Consider the following 24,770-nt stretch of genomic DNA (forward strand, 5'->3'; position numbering starts at 1 on the left):
GGAGAGTTTTCAAGAGGATCTTCCCTGACCCTGTCTCCACTCCCACAGCTGCCAGAAAACCCTGGTTTTCTCTCCTTCGCCACACTGCTCTAATTTTCCACGTCTAAGTCTTTCCAGCCCATTCCTGTACCATTCAGTTGCCCATAGGTGTTTTCTAATTTTCCTATAATAAACATGAACTGCTCCTGTAATAAGAGAGGCAAAAGTTAGTTCTTTTTTTTTTTTTTTAATTTTTTTTTTTTTCAACGTTTATTTATTTTTGGGACAGAGAGAGACAGAGCATGAACGGGGGAGGGGCAGAGAGAGAGGGAGACACAGGATCGGAAACAGGCTCCAGGCTCTGAGCCATCAGCCCAGAGCCCGACGCGGGGCTCGAACTCACGGACCGCGAGATCGTGACCTGGCTGAAGTCGGACGCTTAACCAACTGCGCCACCCAGGCGCCCCTCTTTTTAAAAAGAACCAACAAATGATTCCCTAGGAGGTTATGACAAACCATCCTATAAATCTAATTTGGAAGAATTAGAGTTTTTTTGTTTTGTTTTGAGAGAGAGAGAGAGAGAGAGAGAGAACGTGAGTGAGGGAAAGAGGGGGATGGGGGGAGACAGAGAAAGAGAGAGAGAGAGAGAGAGTATCCTAAGCACACTCAACGTTCAACATAGAGCCCAACACAGGGCTCGATCCCACAACCCTATGTTTATGACCTAAACCAACATCAAGAGTTGGACACTCAATCGACTGAGCCACCCACTTGCCCTAAGAATTTGCCTTTTTTATGTGATTTTTAAACCTAAAAATAAATATAACTTGGATAGAGTTTCAGTTCATTGACCCCTTACAGGCAAACTTCGAATGACCTCATGAGAAACAGAATAATTGTTTCATTTTTCTAATGCTATAGATCTGTGTCTGACAAGTTTTTAAATCACAAAGCATAAACTTTTAACCATCTTATTAAGCACCATAAATAAAAAGAAAAGCATTTGACTTGGCCCGCAGTGACTGATTTCCTTCCCATCCCCTCAGATTCCTTAAAGATGCAGAAAGAATGAGGTGCATTTGTCTGCATTCTCTCCCCCAAGCCTTCTCCAACAGGATATCTCCATCCGCTGCTTGCTTTTTGTTCACTGCTCGTAACAGGAAAACTCGCTTTCCTGCTTTCTCAATACCAAATGGGTTAGTTCTGGGGGGGGGGGGCGGGGGGGAACATCCCCTCAGAATCCACCCCAAGGCTACACAGAAGGCAAGAGAAACAAAAGCTGGTCCATTCTTTCCCCAAATATTCCATTGGCAGGCAGCCGAGGACCACGCCAGTTTGGTGGTTTAATATCCTGTCGCTTCCAGCAAAGCGGAAAAGATAGAAAAAATTATAAAATTGCCATCCCAGGATCCCAGAATTTGCTTTGCTGGTGTTAATATGTGTAGGGCATTCATCATGACACCACCTTTCACAGGAAAGGAAAAACAGCCACTGTCAGATAAGTTACACTGTTAAGAAAAGGCCTATGGAAAGGTGCATGGCTTTGAATACAAGGGGTCCAGGAAAAATATCAACAGAAGGAATCACTCTTCATGTTAGAAGAATTTTAATTTTTTTTTAATGTTTATTTTACTGAAAGAGAGCAGAGTGTGAATGGGGGAGGGGCAGAGAGAAGGAGACACAGAATCTGAAGCAGCTCCAGGCTCTGAGCTGTCAGCACAGAGCCTGATACAGGGCTCGAACCCACGAACTATGAGATCACGACCTGAGCTGAAGTCCGATGCTTAACTGACTGAACCACCCAGATGCCCACATGTTAGAAGAATTTTAAAGAAAGGTTCAGTAAACAGGGAAAAATCAACATTAAGGTTTGTGCAATACGTCTGTCTAGGCAGAGTCGAGGTGGGAAAGAACAGAGACCAATAAAGGATGAAAAGCAAGCTCAGAGCACAGAAGATGACATAACCCTATTCGTGTCCTGTGAGCCAAAGACGACACTACTGGTGATGGTCCCACAGCCCCTACTCAGGCTGCAGGAAGCCCCTGACCAGCCTCAAAGTCCCCAGCAGGGCGATATGCAAATTCCTACTAAACACTGGGACTGGGCCTCACTCGAGTGTGGGCACCCTGTGTCCAAACACCATCCTCCAACCCACAACTCCCCAGAGTCACAAGACTCTGTCTCAGTCATGCCCCTTTTCTTCAGGCGCTAAGATGAGATCCCACCTGCTCCTGGCCTGTGCACGCATCATTCCCACTGCCCAAACCAAGCACTTGGAGTAAAACCTCCCCAACTACCATCTCCACAACCTACAACATGCCTTCTCAAACTCCCCGCAGTGAAGGTGCCCTTCCTCCCCCAACCTATCTGGGACCAATACTTTTATAAAATGCAAAAGAATAATAGTAACTACTAAGTGAAATTTAAAAAAAGGAAAAAAAAAGATACACAAAATAAAAGTCCCAATTTTTTATTAGATTGAATAGACTTAAAGTTGGCCTGTCAAATTGTTAAAGTTTCTACACCCTTATTCTCCTCTGTATATAGTTCATCACAGGTCAGCTATAAACGATTCACAGGCAAATCCCTGTCTGTGGGTAGCACGTTGAGCTGCACTACCTTACAGTAAGAAACGGAGGTTCAACACCTTCACGTTTTTGCTTCCTACTGTGTTTCTCTATTCTGAAGCCCCCCACTGAGACCTGCAGATCTTCTTCCATTTAGAGTAAATTCTCCTTGTATCTTCCTCCTTTTTCTTTTATCATATGCCTTCACCAATGGGCTTCCTTCTGACCTTCACAAATCTCTTGGTCAAGGCTGGAAATAAAGACACGGGAATGAGTCACGGAAATAGAAGTAGCAGACAAACTCTCTGGAAAGTAGAAGGAAGAAAACAACAGGTACTCATTCTCCTAAGGGATGGCTACAGTGGGAATCTGAATGGGAAAACAGTAACAGAGAGATGTGAAAAAAAATTAGTATTATCATTCACCATATTGACTAATAACCAGGTAACATAACAGTATTTGGATATCAGAGGAAGATGGGATTTCAAAGAAAAGAGATCTATGGCCATAGGAAGGAAAGAAATCCAAGAAGAGGAAAACTGAGAACCCTTTTCCATCTATAATTTATCAATCCATGCAGTGACTTAGCTTGTATTTAGAAATGTTAGAGAAGCTCACCTCCAAAACTGAATTGGGGCCCTCTTGTAGAAAGCAGCCACATTTTCTCTTACCTAAAACAAGTAAACTTTAGAACTCTGCACAAAAAGAGTGGTAAAATTAATTACCTGACTATCTTGACTCTAAATAATTATGATCCTACCATTTTTAAAGGCTTCTTTAATTTTTCCCTGAAAAGGGGAGACAGGAAAGTTCGTTCCAAAAAACTGATAGGAAGTCAGAATGTCAGGCTTGCAGACCATAGCAGAGAAGGCAGCTGGTTGGGGCCCCACGGTTAAACACACACTGATCATGACGGAGTATTTTAAAAAGGACTAGCTAGATAGATGGTTTTTAAAGCTGTCTGCTCTACCCTAAACACTCTAAAAAATGAAGGCCACTAACAGCTCACTACTAATCCTTTTCTCTGGTGGTAGTTTATAATGCGAGATGAGATTCTCATCTGTCTGCAATGGTTTATCTGAAAGCAGGAGACCAGATAAATTTACACTCCCCTCAAGGCCCACGTAAAAAGGAGGGTGTTCTCAGATTTCTGCATCACCACTTTCCTGGTCTCCCAGGGCTGAAACCTAAAGCTATATTTAATACCTCCAGCTTCTCAATCTCACCCAGCCAGGGAACACTAAGCTCACCTTAGTGTGGGGCAGAAGATTATTGGTAAATATTTATTGAATAAATAAATAACCTAATCTAATCAGGTCCAAATACCCACCCAGTTTATCCCAAAATACTTCTTTTACACATCACCTTTTTACTTTATGCCCTCCTCATTACTTCCTGTCTAAATTATGGCAAAAGTCTCCTAATATCTAAGACCACAGCTCTCTGCTCCCATGCCCATCCATGTCCCAGACTCTACGCTCCAACCACACAGTCACCATATCCCTGCAGCAAAACTCTAATCAGGGCATCTTCCAGGTCAAAAACCCAAAACAAAGAATAAAGTCAATACTCCACGACCTGGCCCTTGTCCACCTTCTCCACACCGTCCCACGTAACCCAGATCCATATATCCCTAACTCTCTCTACACTTCACCAGTCTTAACTACTCACTGCTCCCCAGGTACAGCCCATGATTTCCTCTCCAGGAGCCTTCACCTGTGCAGGACCCTCTATCTACAACAATTCAAGTCTACTTTCAGCTCAAAATGCCATCTCCTTCATTAAGCTTTTTCTGATTCCCTAGACTAGGAGTACTCGCCTTCCTGAGGACTCTTTAAGGCTTTACTTATAACTCTCCAATGATACAATCTTCTATTTAAATGTGCATAAAGCTTATTTTGCAATCTTCTCTCCCCTATTAGTGTGTCAACACCTTAGGATAGGATCTGCCTTACTCATCCTGGTTCTGCAAATCACTGAGGACAGTGGTTGGCACATGTAAGGACTCAACAAACGTGCTCAACTAATTTGGTGCATATGTGAGATTAAAAATCTATCTATTCAGATATATGTGGAAACACAGATGTGGAAGCATCTACAATATACCTGTGCATCCATATTTATCTGTCAATCAAATACTTGCTCATTTCTTTTCCCAGGGTATTATTAACATGATCCACACATATCCTTAATGGCAGGAAGCAAAGTAATTAATTAAGATAAAACCAAACAAAAACCAAGCCTAAACCAAATGCATGCACCTTCATATAAGAACCATTTTTAGTACTTTATGAACAGATGTTTCTTTGCACTTGAAATAGTGACCGGTACCTTACTATTTATGCTATCATTAGCCTAACTGCAATGAGCAGGATGTCACCTTGCTTCCAAAAACCCCCATGTTAAGTACTTAGTATCTTTTACAATCAGTAAAAACCCAGGTAACAGCGCCATGCAAATCTGTGTTCCATGGAGCCTAAAGATCCTAACGATTTTGCATAAAAAACTTAATTTTCTTTTCATGCACAGTTCTTAAAATCAACTCAGATTATTTTTAATCTGGAGCTTCACAAAAATTAGTTTCATTTTCAGTTCTGAAGAAAAGAGAGGCTTTACAGTTCTTGCACTATCAACTAGATAGTTGAAAACAAACTACTGTAATATACTACCATATTATTTAATATAAGTTTAAAATACTAATATGATACTGTTATTAAACTTCACACTATTTGTGGGGTTAAGTAAGGACATAATCAAGATCCAAATCCCTGCATGTTTGGGGTCTTTGCACCTAGAAGACACATTCTAGCTGCCCAAAGAAATTAATCTCATAAATGCCCTATTTTCCCTAGGTAGCCTCAAAGTAAATCACATGTATATAGCTAAAAAATCTTAATTTTAGGACTCTCTGTAAGGTTAACAGCTGCATTACCAGAAAAACAAAAAGCCTTCCCTCCCACCTCTCTAGCCCACTCCTTTGAGCCCTAACCCACGATTCCCACTGCACCATTATCACTGATGTGAGTTTCCTCCACCCTCACCCAACAGCTTCATGAGGAAACAGTCTACCACCACGCTGCCACGAGCATGTACATCAAGCTTCAAGTTTCCTGGGTGTCACGGAAGCAGAGTAACAGATGTGGAGGTCCTGGTATATTTCTACTTCCCTAAAAGCTGACTTGAGTCTCAGACCTTCCTGCAAATTTGATCTGCACTAGTCACAGCCTTCCTTCTTCCTTGCAGGAAGCCAGAGAGCCAAGAGGCAGAGGACTCCCAAAGGGGAACACCAACCCCAAAGCTCCCCGGGTCTCATCTATGCTCCTCCTTCCCTCTAACACCCTTCTCGAAGACAAGGTCTGTGTCTTAATCAAATGTTTATCCTTCAGTGTTTGTTGAGTAAATGAACGACAGATAATAACTGGGGATCTACTGAACACTGAAGCGTAAGAACTTAAAAAACTGTAATAACACTGCATTTTTGTCTGCTAATGTCATCATTAAAAACTCACAAATGACTCAAGATCTGCTAAGATCCTCACTGAAAGATAAACAAGCGGACAGTGAATCCTCAGGAGGCTCTAGGGCAAGATGCCCTAGCCTGATAATATGGAAGATGACAGGGAAGCCTGGAACAGAAAAGACTGGGCTCCATCAGGCCTCTGCCCCTCCCTTCTCAAAGGTCCCTGCGGATGGAAATGAGCTCCAGGCTGCACCAGGCCAGGCTCCAAATCTCAAGATCTGGTCAGAAAGAATCAGCTTAAATCCATTCTGGGCTGGTTAGTGCCTCCCCTACTGTACAGGTGACACAATGCAGGCCCTAGGCCAGGATACAAAGTTGTAAGTGTCACAGGCAGAACCCAGTTCTCCTGACAAGTAGTATACTGCTCACTGGAATATGCTGGGAAATTATGGAGTAGGGCTGGTTTGGGACTTATTTCCCAGAATGGAGGATGTCCAAAACACCAAGACTCCATACTGTCAACAACAGAAATTGGGCTTCTTTATGACAATTTCTAACAAATGAAGCCACGGGAAAAGACAGCTGCGATTCTCTCAAATTCTAGAAGCTATTCTGAAATTCCTTTCCTCAAATGGAGCTCTCTATAATGTCTACCAAAGGAGCCTATCCTCACCACCCAACCTGTGGGGTATCCAGAGCCCATAATCTTCACTCCTCCTTTCTAGCTTCGAAACTCCAGACCATGATATGTGATTTATAAAAAGTGACTGTCCCCAGTTCAAGAAACCATAATCTTCTACTGATCATCCCTCTTCTCCCTCACCTCCTCTTACACAGTACAGAAATCTCAACACCAATGTGTTTACTAAAGTTTGCCTGGATATATTAACTCTTCCAGGAGAAACTAACGCTGTGTCACCAATCTTTGCCTCTCTCAGTTTTGAGCGGTTTTAAGTTTTATGTTCCATTAAAAACTTGATGTGTTAATTGGTTTTTCACAAAATTACCTCCAGATAAGACAGTAAGGCACACGCATTCTTCTGTTCAGAAAAAAAAAAAAGAATCCTATAACAGTAGTTATTACTAATCTTCTAGAAAAAAAATAGCATTCTCTGAGTTTTTCTTCAAAGAATAAAGAAAATCAAAATGGCTAAATGAATATATTAAAAGCCAGAGGAAAAAAATTGTAACCTACAAGATTAAATATTCTGCAAATTCTAGCTAGTATAATAGTTTATAAATGAGTCTAACATACTATAAATATTATGGCACCTCTGCTCTCTCCATAGGAACTCTGCTTTCTACTTAAGAAAACAGCAATATGTTAGAATGACAGATTAAATAAATTCACTGAACAATTTTAAAAATGCAACTTTTCCTGTAATAATACAACTTGAACCAAAATGCCATTTATAGCTGAATATTTATTTTAGCCAAGGCAAAGCAGCCTGAAAGGTAAAATGACCTACATTAACAGACTTTATTCTACAGTAAAGAATTTTAGGTTAATAGGCCCAGGAAAGTCTTTTTCTCAAGCCAAATAAGATTTGAACCAAAGTACACATAAAACCATGATTTTCTATCCCTTAAATAACATTATTTGACTACTAAATTAATTCTTCATTCCTCAATAAGTTTCTATTGAGACCTTTTTCAGATTAATCTTGTAATTCTTGCCTTTTAATTCCTTCTCTCTTCCTCCTAACCCCTTAACAGAAATGTAGAACTCCTTTCTTGGCTTGTAGAAAAATGAATGTCAATTTCACCTACCAACTGGCCTGAGACTGATGAAATATACAAGCAGAAGATCCATGGTGCAAATGGATGTATCATAGTCTGATATAATCTGATTATCATGGTCTGTAAAGATATTCAATGAAATGCAAGTATAAACAGAGTAAACTCAATTATTTCCTGTGGTCAGTGGAAAGTACACTGGACCCAGAGTCAGTAAACTCAATTTTGTTCTTGTCTATAATACTAACTAGCTGTATGAGCACAGACTAATCGCTTAACCATGATAGATCTTAATCTTCTTTATCTGTAAAATTAGGAAACTGGACCAGATGACCTCAAAGATAACTTTCACCTCCAAAACAATATGATTTCATTTCCATGTCACAAATTTCTCCCAACCCAGAGAATTCATGGTACTTTCCTGAAAGGTGTTTAATGATTCAAGTTAACAATTTAAAAGTTCTAACATACTCGGGGCACCTGGCTGGCTCAGTCAGAATATGCAACTCTTGATCTTGGGGCCATGAGTTCAAGCCCCACGTGGGGCATAGAGATTACTTTTAAAAAATTTAAATTTAAATTTAAAAAAAGTTTTCAGGGGCGCCTGGATGGCTCAGTTGGTGGAGAGTCCAACTTCAGCTCAGGTCATGATCTCACGGTTCATGGTTCAAGCCCTGCATCAGGCTCTGTGCTGACAGCTCAGAGCCTGGAGCCTGCTTCAGATTCTGTCTCCCATTCCCTCTGCCCCTCCCCCACTCATGCTCCCTCCCTCTCTCTCTCTCTCTCTCAAAAGTAAATAAACATTAAAAAAAAAAGTTTCCAAGAAACTCAAATTATATCATTTAGACAATCCCTGCCATGGAAAAACTGCTAAATATTAGTCAGATGACCTTAAAAGTGAGTCATTTGATTTCTCCTGTCTTCAGTTTCCTCATCAAAAAACAGAAGTAAAGTAACTATCCCTGTCTGACTGGATTTTCCGAAGGCTCAAGCAAGACAGTTTTTTGAAAGAATTTTATAAAACTGTCGAATGCAAAGTTTCACTATTTCACATGGGCCTTCTTCTATGAGCATTTAATGTAGGATCTTAAACTGATTGACAGGTTTTTTTTGCTACCAAGATGCAAGTGTCTGTCTCACTTCAGGAGCACATTTTACATCAAGATACACACTTGTTTAAGCACTAAGATATACACGTGCAATTTTCAGAGAGTCCTAATTTTATATACAACACCAAAATTTTCCTCCTACGTTGTGTTTTGTATTCCTTAATAGATTATTACTATCCATTTGTGAAAGTAATGCAATTAGGAAACAGAATATATAAAGAACAAACTATATGCCTACTTTTCATGTATTTCCTTCCAACATTTTTCTTAAACACAGGCTATTTCTTACACAGTTGTGATCATACATATTTCCGTATTTTGCTTCTTTTTCCCCCAACATTGTAATTTTTCCATGTTATAAATTCTCCCTAAATGGCACTTTTAAGGGTCATATGATATTCTTACAGGTTGCTCTCATAAGTAATAAAAGCTTGTACTTACTGGGTATTTACTGTGTGCCAAACCCTACTCTAAGCGCTTTACATGCACGTGCTCACTTAATCATCACAAAGATCTACAAGACAAGTGCCCGTCATAGTGTCCATTCTCAGGGTAAAGAGCCTTCTCAGCAGAGCTCGGGTTTCGAATGTCCAGAGCCCAAGTTCTTATCTGTTATATTCCACTGCATCCCTAGAAAGAACAATCCCCCATCAACATCATCTTGGTTATACTACCAACCTTTTCTATGTTCTAGAATTCAGGAACTAAACATCTGATATTTAACTTATTCCTGAAACAAAAGAGCATGGTTTATCATAGCATCTGTAAGGTCATAAACCTTTCTCATGGGCAAAATACTACCTCTACTTTTTTTCAGTGAATCATTCTGTAGAGACTGCTTATAATCTCTTTTTTAACTTAGCACAGTAAACATCTTTCCACAGAACATTACTATAGCCACACGACAGAACATGTATTTTCTGTCAAGACGAAATGTGTGAAAACAGAGCATGTGAATCTCAAACTAAGAACATACAAGTTTCAGAATAAACTTGAGAATAAAGTGCTCAGTGGAAACCATAGGTAGTTTGTGGACATCAGCTTCCAGATTAACTCTCAGTGAATCTAGCAGACATTCAATAAATGTTAATCTATAATAAATAAATGGCCATATCTCTAACACAAGCACTGGCCCAGCCTGCCTCCCAAAGTAGACACACCCAAGTACTATCTTCATGGTATTTATCCCTGCCAAATTCAAAGAAAGGAGGTGGGGAGATTCAAACACACCATTTGGCATTAGAGTTCTGATCAGATAGTATGTTTCCTTGCTATCAATTCACTGATAAGCACTCAAGGAGTCTGTTAGAGAAAAAGTGCCAGAGATGTAAAAGAAACAGAAACAACTTCACCATCCACGTACTTCTGCATGGTTTGCAAGACACAGATTCAACTGAATGGAAGGCACTTCCAGTGGTTTTTATTGGTTGTATTTTTGTTTTATTTTGTTTTGTTTTCAGATCAGTTAGCTAATAAATAGCTAATACAAGAATTAGATCAGTGTGTTATTTTATACACTGAAGCTCTAAAGAGTTGGTGAAGACAAATGGTCCTAAAAAAGAAAATTAATCTGATTTGTACCAAAATGTGTGGCTGCTTTCAAAAACTATGCAGAGATCATGCAGATTTACTGACAACCTGACCAGTTTTTTTCTAAACTAAAACAAACACAGGGCCACTCCAAAGTGATATTCTTACGTGCGAGAAGATAACCAAATCTGTCAGGTGGCAATGAAAAATTAATGACATAATGGAACTGAGCATTAGGAAAATTAATCTGGCAGAGGGAGATGGGCTAGAATGAAGTAAATAGAAATGGGTACAGGGGAGTGAGATTAAGGGCAAGGGGGAATCAAAAAAAAAAAAAGATGAAAAACTGAAAGCGTAAGATGTAGTCTTCAGGATTCATTTATTCACACGTAAAATATTGGTCGAAGCCCCGCTATCTGCCAGGCCCTGGAGAAACTGTGGTCAACAAACAGTTCAGTGAGGGAAACAGACATTAAACAAACGTACACACAAATAAATATCTAAATTGTGCTAAGCGGAACAGAGGAAAAGAACAGGCAAGGCCTGTTCGGGTTTGGGTGGGTAGGCAAGGCCTCTGTGAGGCAAGGGCATGTAAGTACAGTTCCAGAAACCTAGGGGAGTGGCCTGGCAGATGAGGAAAGAGGCAAGAGGTGATTATTATCCCAGGCAGAGGTAAGCACTCCTGCCAAGGTCCTGGGGTATGAGAGAGCCTGGCATCCGGAGAACGTTAAAGCCGAGCCAGTGAGCAACGGCAGAGTGGTGCCTGACAAGGAGAGCACCTTACAGTCCAAGCTCCTATTCCAAGGGCAGTGGAAAGCACTGTTGTGTTAAGGATTCAGAATTAAAGCCTTAAGGATAGAGGAAGAAAGGCAGCAAGGAGACCAGATAGGAGGGACTATGGCGGGGACCAAGGGAAGGGCAGGAGACAGAGGAAAGGGGACGATAGGTCACAGCAGTCAGGAGTGCAGCTCACCAAAGATCTTAGCTCTCCTTCCAGGCACATAGATAAGAATGGACTTCCCAGCTCTTGGAGCTAGGTGTGGCCAATGGACCGGAAGCAAAAGTGTGTGGAAGAGTAAGAGTCTATGAGGGAGTCCCCACACTCTTTCCCCCCAACAAGGACACACCATATTCAAGATGGTGGCTGTCCCCAACCCAGGTCCCAGGATGTGGATAACATGGCCCCAGCCATCCTCAACAGACAGGCAGCACTGGGAGGGAAAAAAAACCCTTCTGAGCCACTAAGGTTTGAGAGTCATTCGCCCACACAGAAGCAGAAATAGGACATAATGGATGCAGTGATGACGGAAAGAGGAAGGCAAAAGGAGATGAAAAGAAGAGATAAAGGAGGAATGAGAGATTTCAAAGTCGGTGGCCATGACAATAATGCCTATTGCTAAGGAAAAGAACGCAAAGAGGATGGCTGGTTTGGGATGAAAAGTGGCATTATGTTTCACAGATGCTGAACATAAGGGACTGGTAGGACAGCCAAGTACACATGTCAGACAGGTCCAAGTACACATGGACAAGCAGGTCTAAGCTGGGGAAACTGAGATAAAGATTCAGAAGTCCAAGTGAAGGTGGAGAGCTCCCTTCAGAGTAAAGAGCAGAGATTAAATGCCATGAGCCAATGGTGGAGAAGGGACCCGTCAGGAATGCCCCCAGGTGTCTGGGTAGCAAGGGGACAGAGTGAAGACTGGAGCATGGAAGAGAACCAGAGAAGGGGAAGGAGGGGGGCTGAACGGCATCAAATGCTGCAGACCAACAAGTTGAGAGGCCACCCCACACCAAGGACAAGTCAGACTTCAAGGGCGCAATCCAAGGTTACACCATGCTTAGTAGCAAAGAGGTACTAGAACCCAAACAGCCAGGCCCAAGCCCCTGAACTTAAACACAAGCCTCCCTGCCTTCCAGTGATGCAATGGAAAAATTTTCTCAACAATATTCTTCTAAAACAAAACGTAATGGTATCATAAATATTCCACATTCCACAACTTATTTAGATTACTGTCAAGATCTTTCGATAGTTTGCAGTTGGTCGGTATTTTACATTTTCTGCCCTGAGCAGTCAGCAATGTGACTTCAGACACTGAACTTAAATGCACATTTCAGGTTGATCCTCAGGAGAAATTCCCACAGTTATAAGTATTGGACCAAAAAAAGGGAGTGTGTTAAAGTTTTTGATATGAAGCCCAAATGCAAAAAGATTATACCATTCATCATGTCATAAAATCCAGGAGGCACAATTCTCACTAAATGCTATGCAAATGAGAGTCCCTGGAGTTGGGGACAGGGTAGTCCTGCAAACAGGAGTTCACCCATCCTTGTAAATGTCTTTTCTATCTTGGCAAATTTGCAAATTTATCAGGCAAAAATGGCATCTTGTTTTGATTAATGTTTCTCTAGTTATTAGCAAGGTTGAACATTTTTTTTTTAATTTTTTTTTAAGCTTATTTATTTTTGAGACAGAGAGAGACAGAGCATGAACGGGGGAGGGGCAGAGAGAGAGGGAGACACAGAATCGGAAGCAGGCTCCAGGCTCTGAGCCATCAGCCCAGAGCCCGACGCAGGGCTCGAACCCACGGACCGCGAGATCGTGACCTGAGCCAAAGTCGGACGCTTAACCTACTGAGCCACCCAGGCGCCCCAAGGTTGAACATTTTTGTCTGCTCCTTATTGGCTAATTATACTCCTTTCTTTGAGAAATTGTGTATTAATGTCCTTTCCTATTTTTCTACTGCAGTGTTTTTCTTTTTGTAATTGATTTACAAGAATTCTCAATATATTTTTAAAAAGGTAATACTATTAGATATGGATATAGATAAATAAAGTGCTTAGTGTTTCTAAGCTTATAACTTTTTATTTTATTTTGTTTTATTTATTTGGGGAGGTGGGCAGAGAGACGGAATCTTAAGCAGACTCCACACTCAGTGCAGAGCCCAACCCGGGGCTTGATCCCACGACCCTGGATGATGGCCTGAATGAAAATCAAGAGTGGGATGCTCAACTGACTGAGCCACCCAGGCACTCCTTTAAAAAAAATTTCTTTTTCATTTTATTTTAGGGAGAGAGAGAGACCGCACGCAAAACTTTTATTTTCTTTATATTTTGGGCGTCTCTATATGGACAGCATGGATTTTTCTTAGAAAGAGAAAGAGTGAGAGCAGGAGAGAGAGACAGAGGGAAGTGAGAGAGAATCCTAAGCAGGCTCCACATTCAGTGCAGAGCCTGACATGGGGCTCGACCCCGTGACCCTGGGATCATGACCTGAGCTGAAATCAAGTCAGAGGCAGCTTACTGACTTAAATTTATAGTACTTGTTACACATAGAACAGAGGTTTGAGTGTTCACATGGGAAGCAATAGGCAGAGTGGTTAGGAACACATGGTCTGAAGCCACAGTGCCCAGGTTCAAGACCCAGGCCCTCCACTTACAGCCGGGTCACCTTGTGACTCACCCTCCCACATGTAAAGCTCTAACATATATCCTAGGACATAGTAAGTGCTCAGTAAATGCTGGATGCGGATATATTTAGTCAAGATAACATGACCTTACTTCTTACTTTATTAACATAACATGACCTTACTTCTGTTAAACATATTAAGTGATTTAAATACCTTATTTGATCTTTAATTTAAAAACTAAGATAATAATATCTAGTAATCTGAACTCTCAGACGAGCAAACTGAGGCTTACGTGAAGTAACCTACTCCAAGGCCTCAGCTCACCAGTGGCAAAGCCACAGCTCACTTCATAAACACAGACAAAACTGGTTTTTCCCTTTACTTTAATGCTTTAAAAATCCCTCTCCACCCTTACGTGATTATTCATCGATGTTTTATGCTGCTTCTTTTATTTATTTCACATGCAACTCTTATATTCAGTTATAATTTATTTTAGTATAAAAGGCAGGGCTCCAACACTGTTTCTTTGCAACACCATTTACTGAATGGAGCGCACTCACCACATTTGACTACTCCTCCCATGATACCCTAAATGATTACACACACTGAGTCCTATTTCTGGGTTTTCTCTTCATGCCACAGACCTTTCTCCCTGTCCTTGCGCATGACATAAAACCGTCACATTATTTACCCCCAAGGTGACACTTAGGAAAAGATGTCTCTAAGAAGCATATATTCAGGGACGCCTGGGTGGCACGGTCGGTTGAGCGTCCTACTTTTCATTTCAGCTCAGGTCATGATCTCACAGTTTGTTGTGAGTTCGAGCCCTGCACTGGGCTCTGCACTAACAGTGCGGAGCCTGCTTGGGATTCTCTGTCTTCTTCTCTGTCTACCTTTCCCCTGCTCACCTTCTCACTCTCCCTCAAAAATAAATAAATTAAAATAAAATAAACCTAAATAGGTTTCAAAGAGACAAGGGAAAAAATATATATATATTTTGTGATGTACTCTCAGCCAATCATTGAAATTGTTCTCCAAATTAGCAAACGTACCTCTCAAAATTTCTCCCCCTTCCTCCTAAAACTTGTCCCTCTTTGTCTAAGCTGTTGCTTGCTCCTTCTTGGCCTAGCCAGGCATTCCAAGCAAGCATTTGTTCAATCTCTCATTCTTTTCTAGGAAAAAAAGTCCCCCTTATCTCTGCCTCTTCCAGGTCCTGTTTAGTTCCTCAGAACACTTTCCCACATGCACCAGTTCTGCCATCTCATCTTCCTCTATGCGCTGAACCAACCATTTGACCTTTTAAATGTGCTCCCTTGTACTGTGATCCACCTTTCTGTAGACTACTCACCTGTCCACCTGTTTAGATCATACACCCTCAGGGCGAGGGCCCGCTCTAACACAGCAGCGTATCTCCACCAGTCAGCAAACAGTCCTAGCACAGAGAAGGCCCTCAATCCACGTGGAGAAAGATTTTACAATTCCTTCCCTCCCTTTTCAAACTCAAGGCATTACTAATGCCCTCCTGTCTCCTAATATTCAAATGGACTAGAAACCAAAGAAATAGAACCTGTTGTTGATTATCTACTTAGAGATGGGCCTCCACCCTACTTCCTGTGTTTGGGGACATTTCTGTTTGTTAGGACTCCACCAGAGGGTGGAGAAAGACAGTGAGGTGATGCTCAGGCCAGTTCAGTTGCCGATTTACTAACATATCTGATTTGAAATTACAGCCAAAATGAGGTTTTACCTTACCCGAGGATTTCAAAGAACACCACCACTCGGGTCTCACGTTACCTCAGATAATACTGGAACCTTGAGCTGACTGACCTAAGAGGGTGAGGAAGGCCTCAAGCACATATTCCAGGAGAGAATCAGCCCACACCTTCTGTCCATCCTCTGCCAGTAACACAAAGGAAAATTTAGTGACCTGACTCGGTTTCATTTCATTTCATACTGCTGGATGAAGGGCATGGAATAGTATCACTGGCAGGGGCTTGACATGGAAGGAGAGTTTGAAGCTGAACATACAGAGATAAGATCAATAAGGAAGTTGGCAGCCAGGTGACCCAGGCAGGCATCAATACCCAAGTTCATATACCTGGTAAACCCACACAAAGGCCCATGTCACAATATTTACACAAATCTTTCAGAGAAAGGATATTTTTAGGCCTTGGGTGATACAGTCCGTTAGATCTAGGCCATTATGATGCTATCTTTAATAAATCTGAAAGACTCAAGCAAGGTAAAATGCTTTCAGGAGCTCCAAAAGCAATCACAACTCAGCCTGTCTCTGGGAAGGTTTTCTTCTGAGCTTGCATATATTTTGAATGTACTGCCCTGCCCTCCCAACTATTCTAAATCATGGAAAACTAATTCTGGAATTGTGAGGACTCTTCCTTCATTAGCCAAACTCATAAATTACTTTTCCCACAACCAAGACGATTACTAGCAATACATCTACTAATCATAAAAAGCAACTTAGAATTCAAGCCTGTTGATAAGGAAAGAGCCTCTAGGAACAACCTAGTACAGCACCTCATTTAATATAATGGAGCCCTAAAGTTCAGATAAGTTACACAACAGCACAGCGTGACTTAAGTGATTGGTCAAATATATGCCAGGCATTGTCAAAGAGCTTTCTCTATATTACTCATTTAATCCTCCCAACCAACCCTAAAAAAAATAAGTACGGTTATTATCTCTACTCCACAGATAAGGAAACTGAGGCACAGCAAGTTTAAGTTATATGCCTAAGACTGCCCATCTGGTAAGGGGCAGAGCTTGACTTACAAACCACATGCTCTGCCTCCAGAGCCCATGGTCTAAACTACTAAGCCTTTAGGATTAAAACCCAGGACTCCTAACCCCAGATAGGGTCCTCACTACCATAATTCTAAGCCTCATGAAAGAGAGAACCAGAGCAGCTGGCTGACTCAGTAGAGCATGTGACTCTTGATCTCAGGGTCATGAGTTCAAGCCCCACATTGGGTGTGGAACCTACCTTAAAAAAAGAAAGAAAGAAAGAAAGAAAGAAAGAAAGAAAGAAAGAAAGAAAGAAAGAAAGAAAAATGAAAAAAGAAAGAGCTAACCACATTTGAAAAGGTCTGCAAACCTTATTTAAATCCTGATTAGAACAAATTACCTATGAAAGATGTTTTTTAAGCAATCTGGGAAACCTGAAGAGTATATCAACAATTACTGTTGATGGCATTATGTTGATGGCATGATGGCATTATACTTCCATACAAAATATCCTTATTTTTAACAATATGTACTAGGAGTATGGGAAGAAAGGACAAGAGACCCGGAATTCACAAACATACACACATACACAAAATAAAAAATGGACAGTTGAAGCAAACTTAGGTAAAATCTTGATAATTATTGAATCTGTGTGGTAGACTATGAGGGTTCATTATACTATTCTCTCCACTTTTTTGTATGTTTATTTTCAAGCTCTTTGAATTAATACAAAATCATTTTTAAAGGCCCGCAAACCTGAGCCTATGAAAAATGAAGCTATCAAACAATGAAAAACTTATAAGCACGTCTCACTTTCACATTTAAAGTTTGTTTTTAAACAGCAGCCTTTAGTACCCACTAAACTATTAATTTTGTTGTTTCTGATCTCACTACCAGCCACTTACCAGTACTAGAAGCAAGTGAAGAACTAGTTATATCCATATTCCCTTCATTTTTATCTTCATGAGGTCCCAATAGTTCATTTTTGCTTTTAATTCCCTTGCCCTTGGGGATGTGTCAAGTAAGAAATTGCTGAGGCTGAGGTCAGAGAGGTTTTTTTCCTGCTTTCTCCTCTAGGGTTTTGATGGTTTCCTGTCTCATATTCAGGTCCTTTATCCATTTTGAGTTTATTTTTGTGAATGGTGTAAGAAAGTGGTCTAGTTTCATTCTTCTGCATACTGCTGTCCAGTTCTCCTAGCACATTTTTAACTAATCTTACCCCATCTGCAAAATTGCTTTATTAGTCAGCTAGTTAAGAGTATTTATTGAGCATTTACTATGCTGTAGGCATTGTGTTAGCACTGACCCAAGTTGTCAAAGACAGAACAATCCTCTGTCCCTCTCTCTCTGCCTCTCTCCCACTTGCACTTTCTCAAAAATAAATAAAACATTAAAAAAAAAAAGAAGGGTGCCTGGGGGGCTGAACTGGTTGAATGTCTGACTTTGGCTCAGGTCATGATCTCACAGTTTGTGAGTTCAAGCCCCACATGGGGCTCGCTGCTGTCAGCACAGAGCTGGCTTCAGATCCTCTCTGTCCCACTGTCTCTGCTCCTCCCCAGCTTGTGCTTTCTCAAAAATAAAAACATTAAAAAAAAAAAAAAAAAAGGCAGAGCAGAGTAATACTTCCATCTAAGCATGGATCATTAGACTATGGGACTCCAAACCGTGGCTTGGTTGCTGTTCTGCCTCCTGCAAGGATTAGGGGCACCTGCTTATGTCCTCCTAGACCAAAGCCAGACCAGAACTTATTTGGCAGGAGCACCTACTGTGGCTTCCTGATGGACACTGGGGAGCATGAAGAAGAAGGTGGTAGCAGACTGCCTGGGAGGAGGTGAAAAGAGTGAGGTTAATGGGTTATTTTTAGGATCTATAAACTGTCTCCAATTCCTCCTTCTGCAATGCAGAACCACTGCAATGCACTTCCCATTCAGCTTGGGGGCCCCTCAAATGCCCCAGCGAGGACACCAGCTTTCCTGCAATTTGTATTTGTTTCATCATACAAGTGACCACCCACAGAGGACACTAAGAGTTGAGACACCAGCCAGGCATCTGACGGTCCGTGCCAGAGGGTGCCAGGGAAAACAGATGTACCAGTAAAGTGTCGTGAGGTACCACGGAAGTGTGTCAGACATGGGAATGGACACTACCAGGTCACTATCAGTAGGCCATCCTCCAGTGGGAAGGGCAGATACTCAAGGAATGTTGCACATCTACGTCTGTTGCAAGGTTGTGCCTATATTGGCACTTCTGTGCTCAACCTGATGGTCATTAAACTAGAACCTCCTCTTCAGTTCAACTCTGCCAGAACTTTGGAAATCATGGCACAGTCATGTTTTACTTACTCTTCTTTTGCCTCAAATCCCTGCTGAGGGCAGTGGCTCCCGGTTCAAAGAACTAAATTTCACGTGAGAACAGAAAAGACGCCACAGATGTTGCAGGCTTTATCCTTAACACACATACAATGGCAAAAATCAAGAGGATGCAGGAAGTCCTCCTTAGACGAAAGGAAGAGAAGTCAGTTTGGGTTATGGAGGAGAAGCCAGGTTCTAGTCTATTCCCAACTCCTACTCTACTCTTACCACCCACTGATCAAGTGCAGTAGAAAAGCAAAATAAAATCCCTATTTTATTACGGACGGACTGGTTGGAGTTTGAGGAATCTGGGGTGATCTGGCAGAGCTGTCAACTGAGAGAAAAATCAAACTAAGCAAGCTGGACACGGAAATCAGCAAAGTTTCATCTCCAATCTCCACAAACGTCATTCATGTCATCCTGTGTCTGCCCAGGAAGGGCATCTATCTGCCACCAGAAAGATGCCCCAGCCCCTGTGTCAAGGGACCTGCACTCCACTGGACAATACCCCACACAGAGGGCCACAAAGCACAGACAATCACTTCCAAGGCCCATCTTCCTGCATCGTTCCAACAAACACGAGTCACCCGCCCACAAACAAGCCCCTTTCCAGAAAACAAATGCCAACGACGATGCAAGGAGCAGCTAAAAGTTTCCAGCTGCCCCAGAGAACATGCTGCCATCAAAAGTCGCTCCTCTCCCGAGCCATCTGAGTGATCTGGATGTACTGCGTTTCCAAATATAGCAGGACCAGCCCTGGCTGTGGAGAAGTCGATTTAAAACTTCATCATCCTACACCCAGAGGCCTATTCTTTAAAGATGTTCTGCTACAACCCGATTAATCTTGGACCTCATTGCTTCGCTTGCTTCAAATCCCCAAACTCCATAGTAATTTGCACCAGTGCTGAAATTACCAAGGGTTTCTATCACGCCCCCTAACCCTTCCGAAGAGGAGGCCAAACCTCAGGAAGGCGGCTTAAGGGGAGGGGGCAGAACCGCTTCCCTTCTGGAGCTCAGCCCACCCAAAGGGTACGCAGGGCCACCTCTTACCCAGGGTTTTGGACTGAAAAAGGAAGCCCCCACCTCCACTCCCCTGCGTCCCTCCAGGCCACAGGTGTCAAGCCCCTCCTGAATACCGGAAGAGCAGGGGACTGCGGGAGAAACGGGGGCAAAGGAGAGTAAAGCCCCATTTGGCAGAAGGAGGTAAACTTCGGGGTGGGAGGGGACTAGTTGAGGGAGATGGCGATCTCACTCGCAGGAAATTCCCAGGAGGGAAGGGGCAGCAGTAGTGGGGAGAGGAACCCCGGACTCAGGGTGGGGATGTGGAAGTTGCTGCCCCTCCGGGACCTTCCCTTCTCCCCTGTGCAGCATCCACCACCTCTTAATCCTGCGGTCCTAGCTGAGTCGGGCAGCTCGGCCTGGGCCCGACCGACTTAGAGGAGCGTGGAGGAGGTGGCCGCCCGCCCGCCTCCCACCATCTGTGGTCCCACACTCACCAGGAGCACCGAGCCGCGCACCACCTCCGACACGCTCTGCCGCAGCTCGGCCGCCGTGCCCGGCTTACTCAGCGCCCGGGTGAACTTCCGAGTCTCCGCCGAGGCAGAGAGCAGCGGCGGCTGCGACATCCTCGCCGCCTCTGCCGCCGCCGCGCCTGCTCCCGCGGTCCGGCCCGGCCGCGCCGCCGCCAGGTGCGCCTTGGGCGCCGGGCCTGGCCCGCAGGCAGCTCCCGGCGCTGCCGCCCGCCCGCTCCCCCTGCCGTTCGCCGCTCGTCCTGGCGGGGCAACCGGGGCCGCGCCCTCCGCACCGTGTCACGCCCCGAGGCGCCCCCCCAGGCGTCCGCGGTCCCCCGCGCTCAGAGCAACGCCCGGGCTCGCTAGGCGCGACCGTGAGTGTGGCGGCGGCGGCGGCGGCTCCCCCATGCCACCAGCCTCCCTCGGCGGCCGCTTGCCGGGCCGCCTCCTCGGGGCGGGGTGTCCGGCGCGGCGCGGGGCGGGGCGGGGCGGACGGAGGAGGGGCCGGCGCGGCGGGACGGCGGGCCCGGCAGGTCGGCCCGGTAGGCGCCGCAAGGCGGGAGCGAGGTGGCGGGACGCTGGGCTGCGGGACAGGTGGGGGCGCCTGCGCTTCTCGGGCCGCACGTCCGAAGACCCGAGGTGAGGGCCGCGCACGCCGCCGACTGGGCGCACAATCCGGGGCTGGAGCGGGACCGAGTTCCCGAAACCAGCGCCTGTCTAATGGGACCCTGCGGTCAGCGGCAGGGTGCGGGCTCCGTGGCACCACGCCCCCTCTGGGCCGGGGGCGTCTGGGGTCTCAGGAAGGTGGGCTTTATGCTGCACCTAGAGAGCACAGGGCCATTGGACAGAAAAGCGGTCGGGCGGGCCCGGAGGGAGCGCCCTGTCTGGGACCCTGCCTGGAGCGCCACACGCACTCGCATTGGCGCTTCTCGGCCTAAAACCACCATTCCGCCCCCAGAAGCGTGGTGCGAACGGCGAGGAGCCTCTGTGAACCGAAGGGAGCGTCCCCGGGTGAGGGGCGGCGCAGGCCGGTACAGCCGCTGCGAGTCCCGCAGACCCCGGCCCCGCAACGGCGACCTGCTGCGTCACCTTGGGCGGGATCAAAACTTCTGAGGCTGGCCTATCTCTTGTGTAAACTGAGGACTATAACCTGCAAGAGGCTGAAGTGACACCACAAGCGTTCCTGCAGCCCTTCCGCGGCCGGACGGGAACGCGAGGCGCGGAGCCCGGGAAACCCAGAAGCGCCGGCCTGCTAGCCCCACGAGACCCAGGAGCTGGCGGCTGCTAGCGACAGCCATCGATCTGAGGAGCTTCCTCTCACAGACTTTCCCACTTTCTTGTCCCTAAGGGGCCCCACCGCCGTGTCTCCTTTTTCCCTCTTTTCTGAGGAAATCCCGAGCAGCCTAACTCTGACCCCGCGGGAGAGAGGGCGCCCAGGGAGGAGGGAATTTGCGCTGGGCCCAGAGCGCATGCTCAGTGGTTTGGGTTTGGGCGGGTTCCCGCGGCGGGGAGCCCATCTTAAAGGCGGCCCCTCTGATTGGCCGGTCTTTTCAGGCCACGCCCATTGTCTGCTGATGGACAGCTCCTTACCTGCCGGGTCGGATTCCGCAGCGCGAGGTGGTAGCTTGGAACAGGCCTCGGGAGGATTCGCCGCCGACGCTCAAGCCTAAGTGCCTGGAGGCGTCCTAATCGCTGTCTTCGCGACGAAGGAGGCTGCCCCTTGCGTCCCACCCTACCAGAAAGCCAAACACTGGCCTACATCGGAATCTTAAAGCGGTAGGAAAAACTAGCAATCTCGTGCAGAAAGCAAAACACCACCGTTCAGGACTTAATGGGCGGGTCTAGCATATAATAAAACTGGAGGTTAGGCATGCAGTTAGCGCCCAATAGAAGCTTGCTGAATTGGATTGTTTTCCTAGGAGGTTGGAATGCAGGATGTGGCACTTGAGTGAGCCTAACAGGCTGAAAGATACACAAAACAAGTCATGTGTGATAACAAAAACAATTACACACTAACCCATTTCCTCCTCTGCGAAATAAGGGAATAGCCTAGACATTTCCCAGTCCTCTCCTGTTCCAAGAGTAGAACTGGGTGACCCCAACAAAGTCGGGTAGATGCAGGCCCGTATCTTCCAGACCTTGGGGGAAACTTGTGCTGTTCTGTATGAGTGTGCACTTCGTCTGGTCTACACTGGGGTATGTCAGCTCTATTCTTACCTAAACTATTAGATGCTAGTCTGAGAATCCTAAATTAAGATTTCCCTTTCGGCTTCTGACTCCTGAAGTAGTCCCAGACAGCACAAACCTTTACCCCACTATGTTACCTTGGCTCTCTAGACCATTTCTACTTCCGAAGAAGGCAAACATCATATTTTTGTTTATTAAAAACAGCAAAAGGGGGCGCCTGGGTGGCTCTGTCGGTTTGGCGTCAGACTTCGCCTCAGGTCATGATCTCGGGGTTTGTGGGTTCCAGCCCCACATCGGGCTCTGAGCTGCCAGCACAGAGCCTGGAACCTGCTTCAGATTCTGTGTCTCCCTCTCACTCTGCCCCTCCCCTGCTCACACTCTGCCTCTCTCTCTCTCTCAATAATAAATAAATGTTAAAAAAAAAAAAACAACAAAACAAAACAAAACAAAAAAACAGCAAAAGCATGCAAGGTTATGGGGTTTTCTTTTTTTTCTTTCTTCCCCTTTTTGTTTTAAGAGACATATAAATAAAGAAAAGAACAGGGGTGCCTGGGTGGCTCAGTCGGTTAAGCGTCCAACTTTGGCTTAGGTTATGATCTCACAGTTTGTGATTTTGAGACCCACAAGGGGCTCTGTGCTGACAGCTGGGAGCCTGGAGCCTGCTTCAGATTCTGTGTCTCCCTCTCACTCTGCTCCTCCCCTACTCATGCTCCGTCTCAAAAATAAATAAATGTTTTAAAAAAATTTTTAAGAAAAAAAGAAAAGAACATGTCCAGAAAGTGAGGAGTTCCCCAAACCTTCTCCTAATTTCATCCATGGGTATATCAGTTCTGAATTCTTTGCTTGCTTACTAATTCAATAGATTCTAGGACAGGCAGATTTTCATTTAGGAAACAGAGGATGATGTGTAAGGTGCTGACAGTAGTCACTGACAATGTCTAATCAAGTGCAAATTCTTTTTTTTTTTTTAAGATTTTATTTTTAAGTAATCTCTACACCCAACCTGGGGCTCAAACTCACAAGCCCAATATCAAGAGACTCATGCTCTACTCACTGAGCCAGCCAAGTGCCCTTCAAGTGCAAGTTCCAATAGAGAAGGAGGCATGGAACATGTGAACTAGGAATATTGATTTTCCCAGCAACCCAGAGCTGAGCCTTTATTTCCTGATGAAGTGTGTCATTAACAAATGGGACATTTCTCATGTTTAAGTTTGAGCAGAAACTTGTTCCTTCTGTTACGCGTTGAATTGTGTCCCCTAAAAAGACATATTGGAGTCCTAACACTGGTACCTGTGAATGTGACCTTAATTTGCAAATAGGATCTTTGTGGATGGCATCAAGTTAAAATGAGGTCATACTGAGGGTGCCTGCCTGGCACAGTTGGTAAGAGCATGGGACTCTTGATCCTAGGGTCTTGAGGTTGAGCCCCACGTTGAGTGTAAAGCCTACTAAAAAAAAAAAAAAGAGGGAGGTCATACTGGCATACTGGATACTGGACCAATGTGACTGGTGCCCTTTTGAGAAGAGAAGAGACACAGACACACAAGCAGAAGGCCCTGTGACAAAAAGAGGCAGCGATTGGAATGATGCATCTACACGCCAAGGAATGCCGAAGATTGTTGGCAACCACCAGAAGCTGGATGGGACAAAGAAGGATTCTTCCCTTGAGCCTTTGGTGGAGCAGAGTGAGCCTACTGACACCTAGACTTTAGATTTCTAGCCTCCTGTGAGAGAAGAAATTCTGCTGTGCTAAGCTAAGCTACCCAGTTTATGATACTTCACTACAGCAATCTTGGAAACTAACATACTTACCAAAGGCTATTTTTTTTTAAGTCTCCACCAGAGCGGACTTAGAATTATCTAAGTTTTTACTGCATCAACTCTCATGAGAAGTGTCACACCTTTCTAGGAGAACGAGCATCACCTCCAGGCAAGGGTACTGCATGGAGTGGAGATAGGTGGTGTTTAAGGTGTGTTAAGGTATGTTTAAGGTGTTAAGGTGTTTAACATGTAGCCATCTATTTTAGCTTGAGGGAGTAACCCATCACTAGTTTTCCAAAACTATAAGAAGAAAGCTTTCCTTTCTATTGAGGATGATACTAGTAGGTAATGGAGATGAAATATAATTGCAGCCAGTTTTGGAAATTTGCATATAAATGACTGGGCCACACCCAGGTACTTATAGTTCAAGC

General features: G+C 44.4%; 1 protein-coding gene and 1 long non-coding RNA gene across 9 annotated transcripts in view; both read right to left on the reverse strand.

Moving 5' to 3' along the window:
• The window catches only part of DOCK9 (dedicator of cytokinesis 9), a 290,974-nt gene extending 270,352 nt beyond the window's left edge, over nucleotides 1-20,622 (reverse strand). For 7 of the 8 annotated variants that reach the window (XM_047869233.1, XM_047869295.1, XM_047869278.1 and 4 more), the window contains exon 1: nucleotides 20,377-20,622. In XM_047869233.1, the coding sequence (XP_047725189.1) occupies nucleotides 20,377-20,505 (129 nt within the window). In that variant the 5' untranslated portion in view covers nucleotides 20,506-20,622. The remainder of the gene's footprint in view (nucleotides 1-20,376) is intronic. The other variant, XM_047869322.1, reaches the window with a different exon arrangement.
• LOC125171984 (uncharacterized) lies at nucleotides 1,764-17,528 on the reverse strand. Its single transcript, XR_007154527.1, has 3 exons — nucleotides 17,435-17,528; nucleotides 3,166-3,218; nucleotides 1,764-2,797 (listed from the first exon to the last, which is right to left on the reverse strand). It is a non-coding gene; the product is annotated as an uncharacterized LOC125171984 (long non-coding RNA).
• Nucleotides 20,623-24,770: the final 4,148 nt, after the last annotated feature.

This window comes from Prionailurus viverrinus, chromosome A1, assembly GCF_022837055.1.
Source record: "Prionailurus viverrinus isolate Anna chromosome A1, UM_Priviv_1.0, whole genome shotgun sequence".
NCBI classification, from domain to species: domain Eukaryota; kingdom Metazoa; phylum Chordata; class Mammalia; order Carnivora; family Felidae; genus Prionailurus; species Prionailurus viverrinus.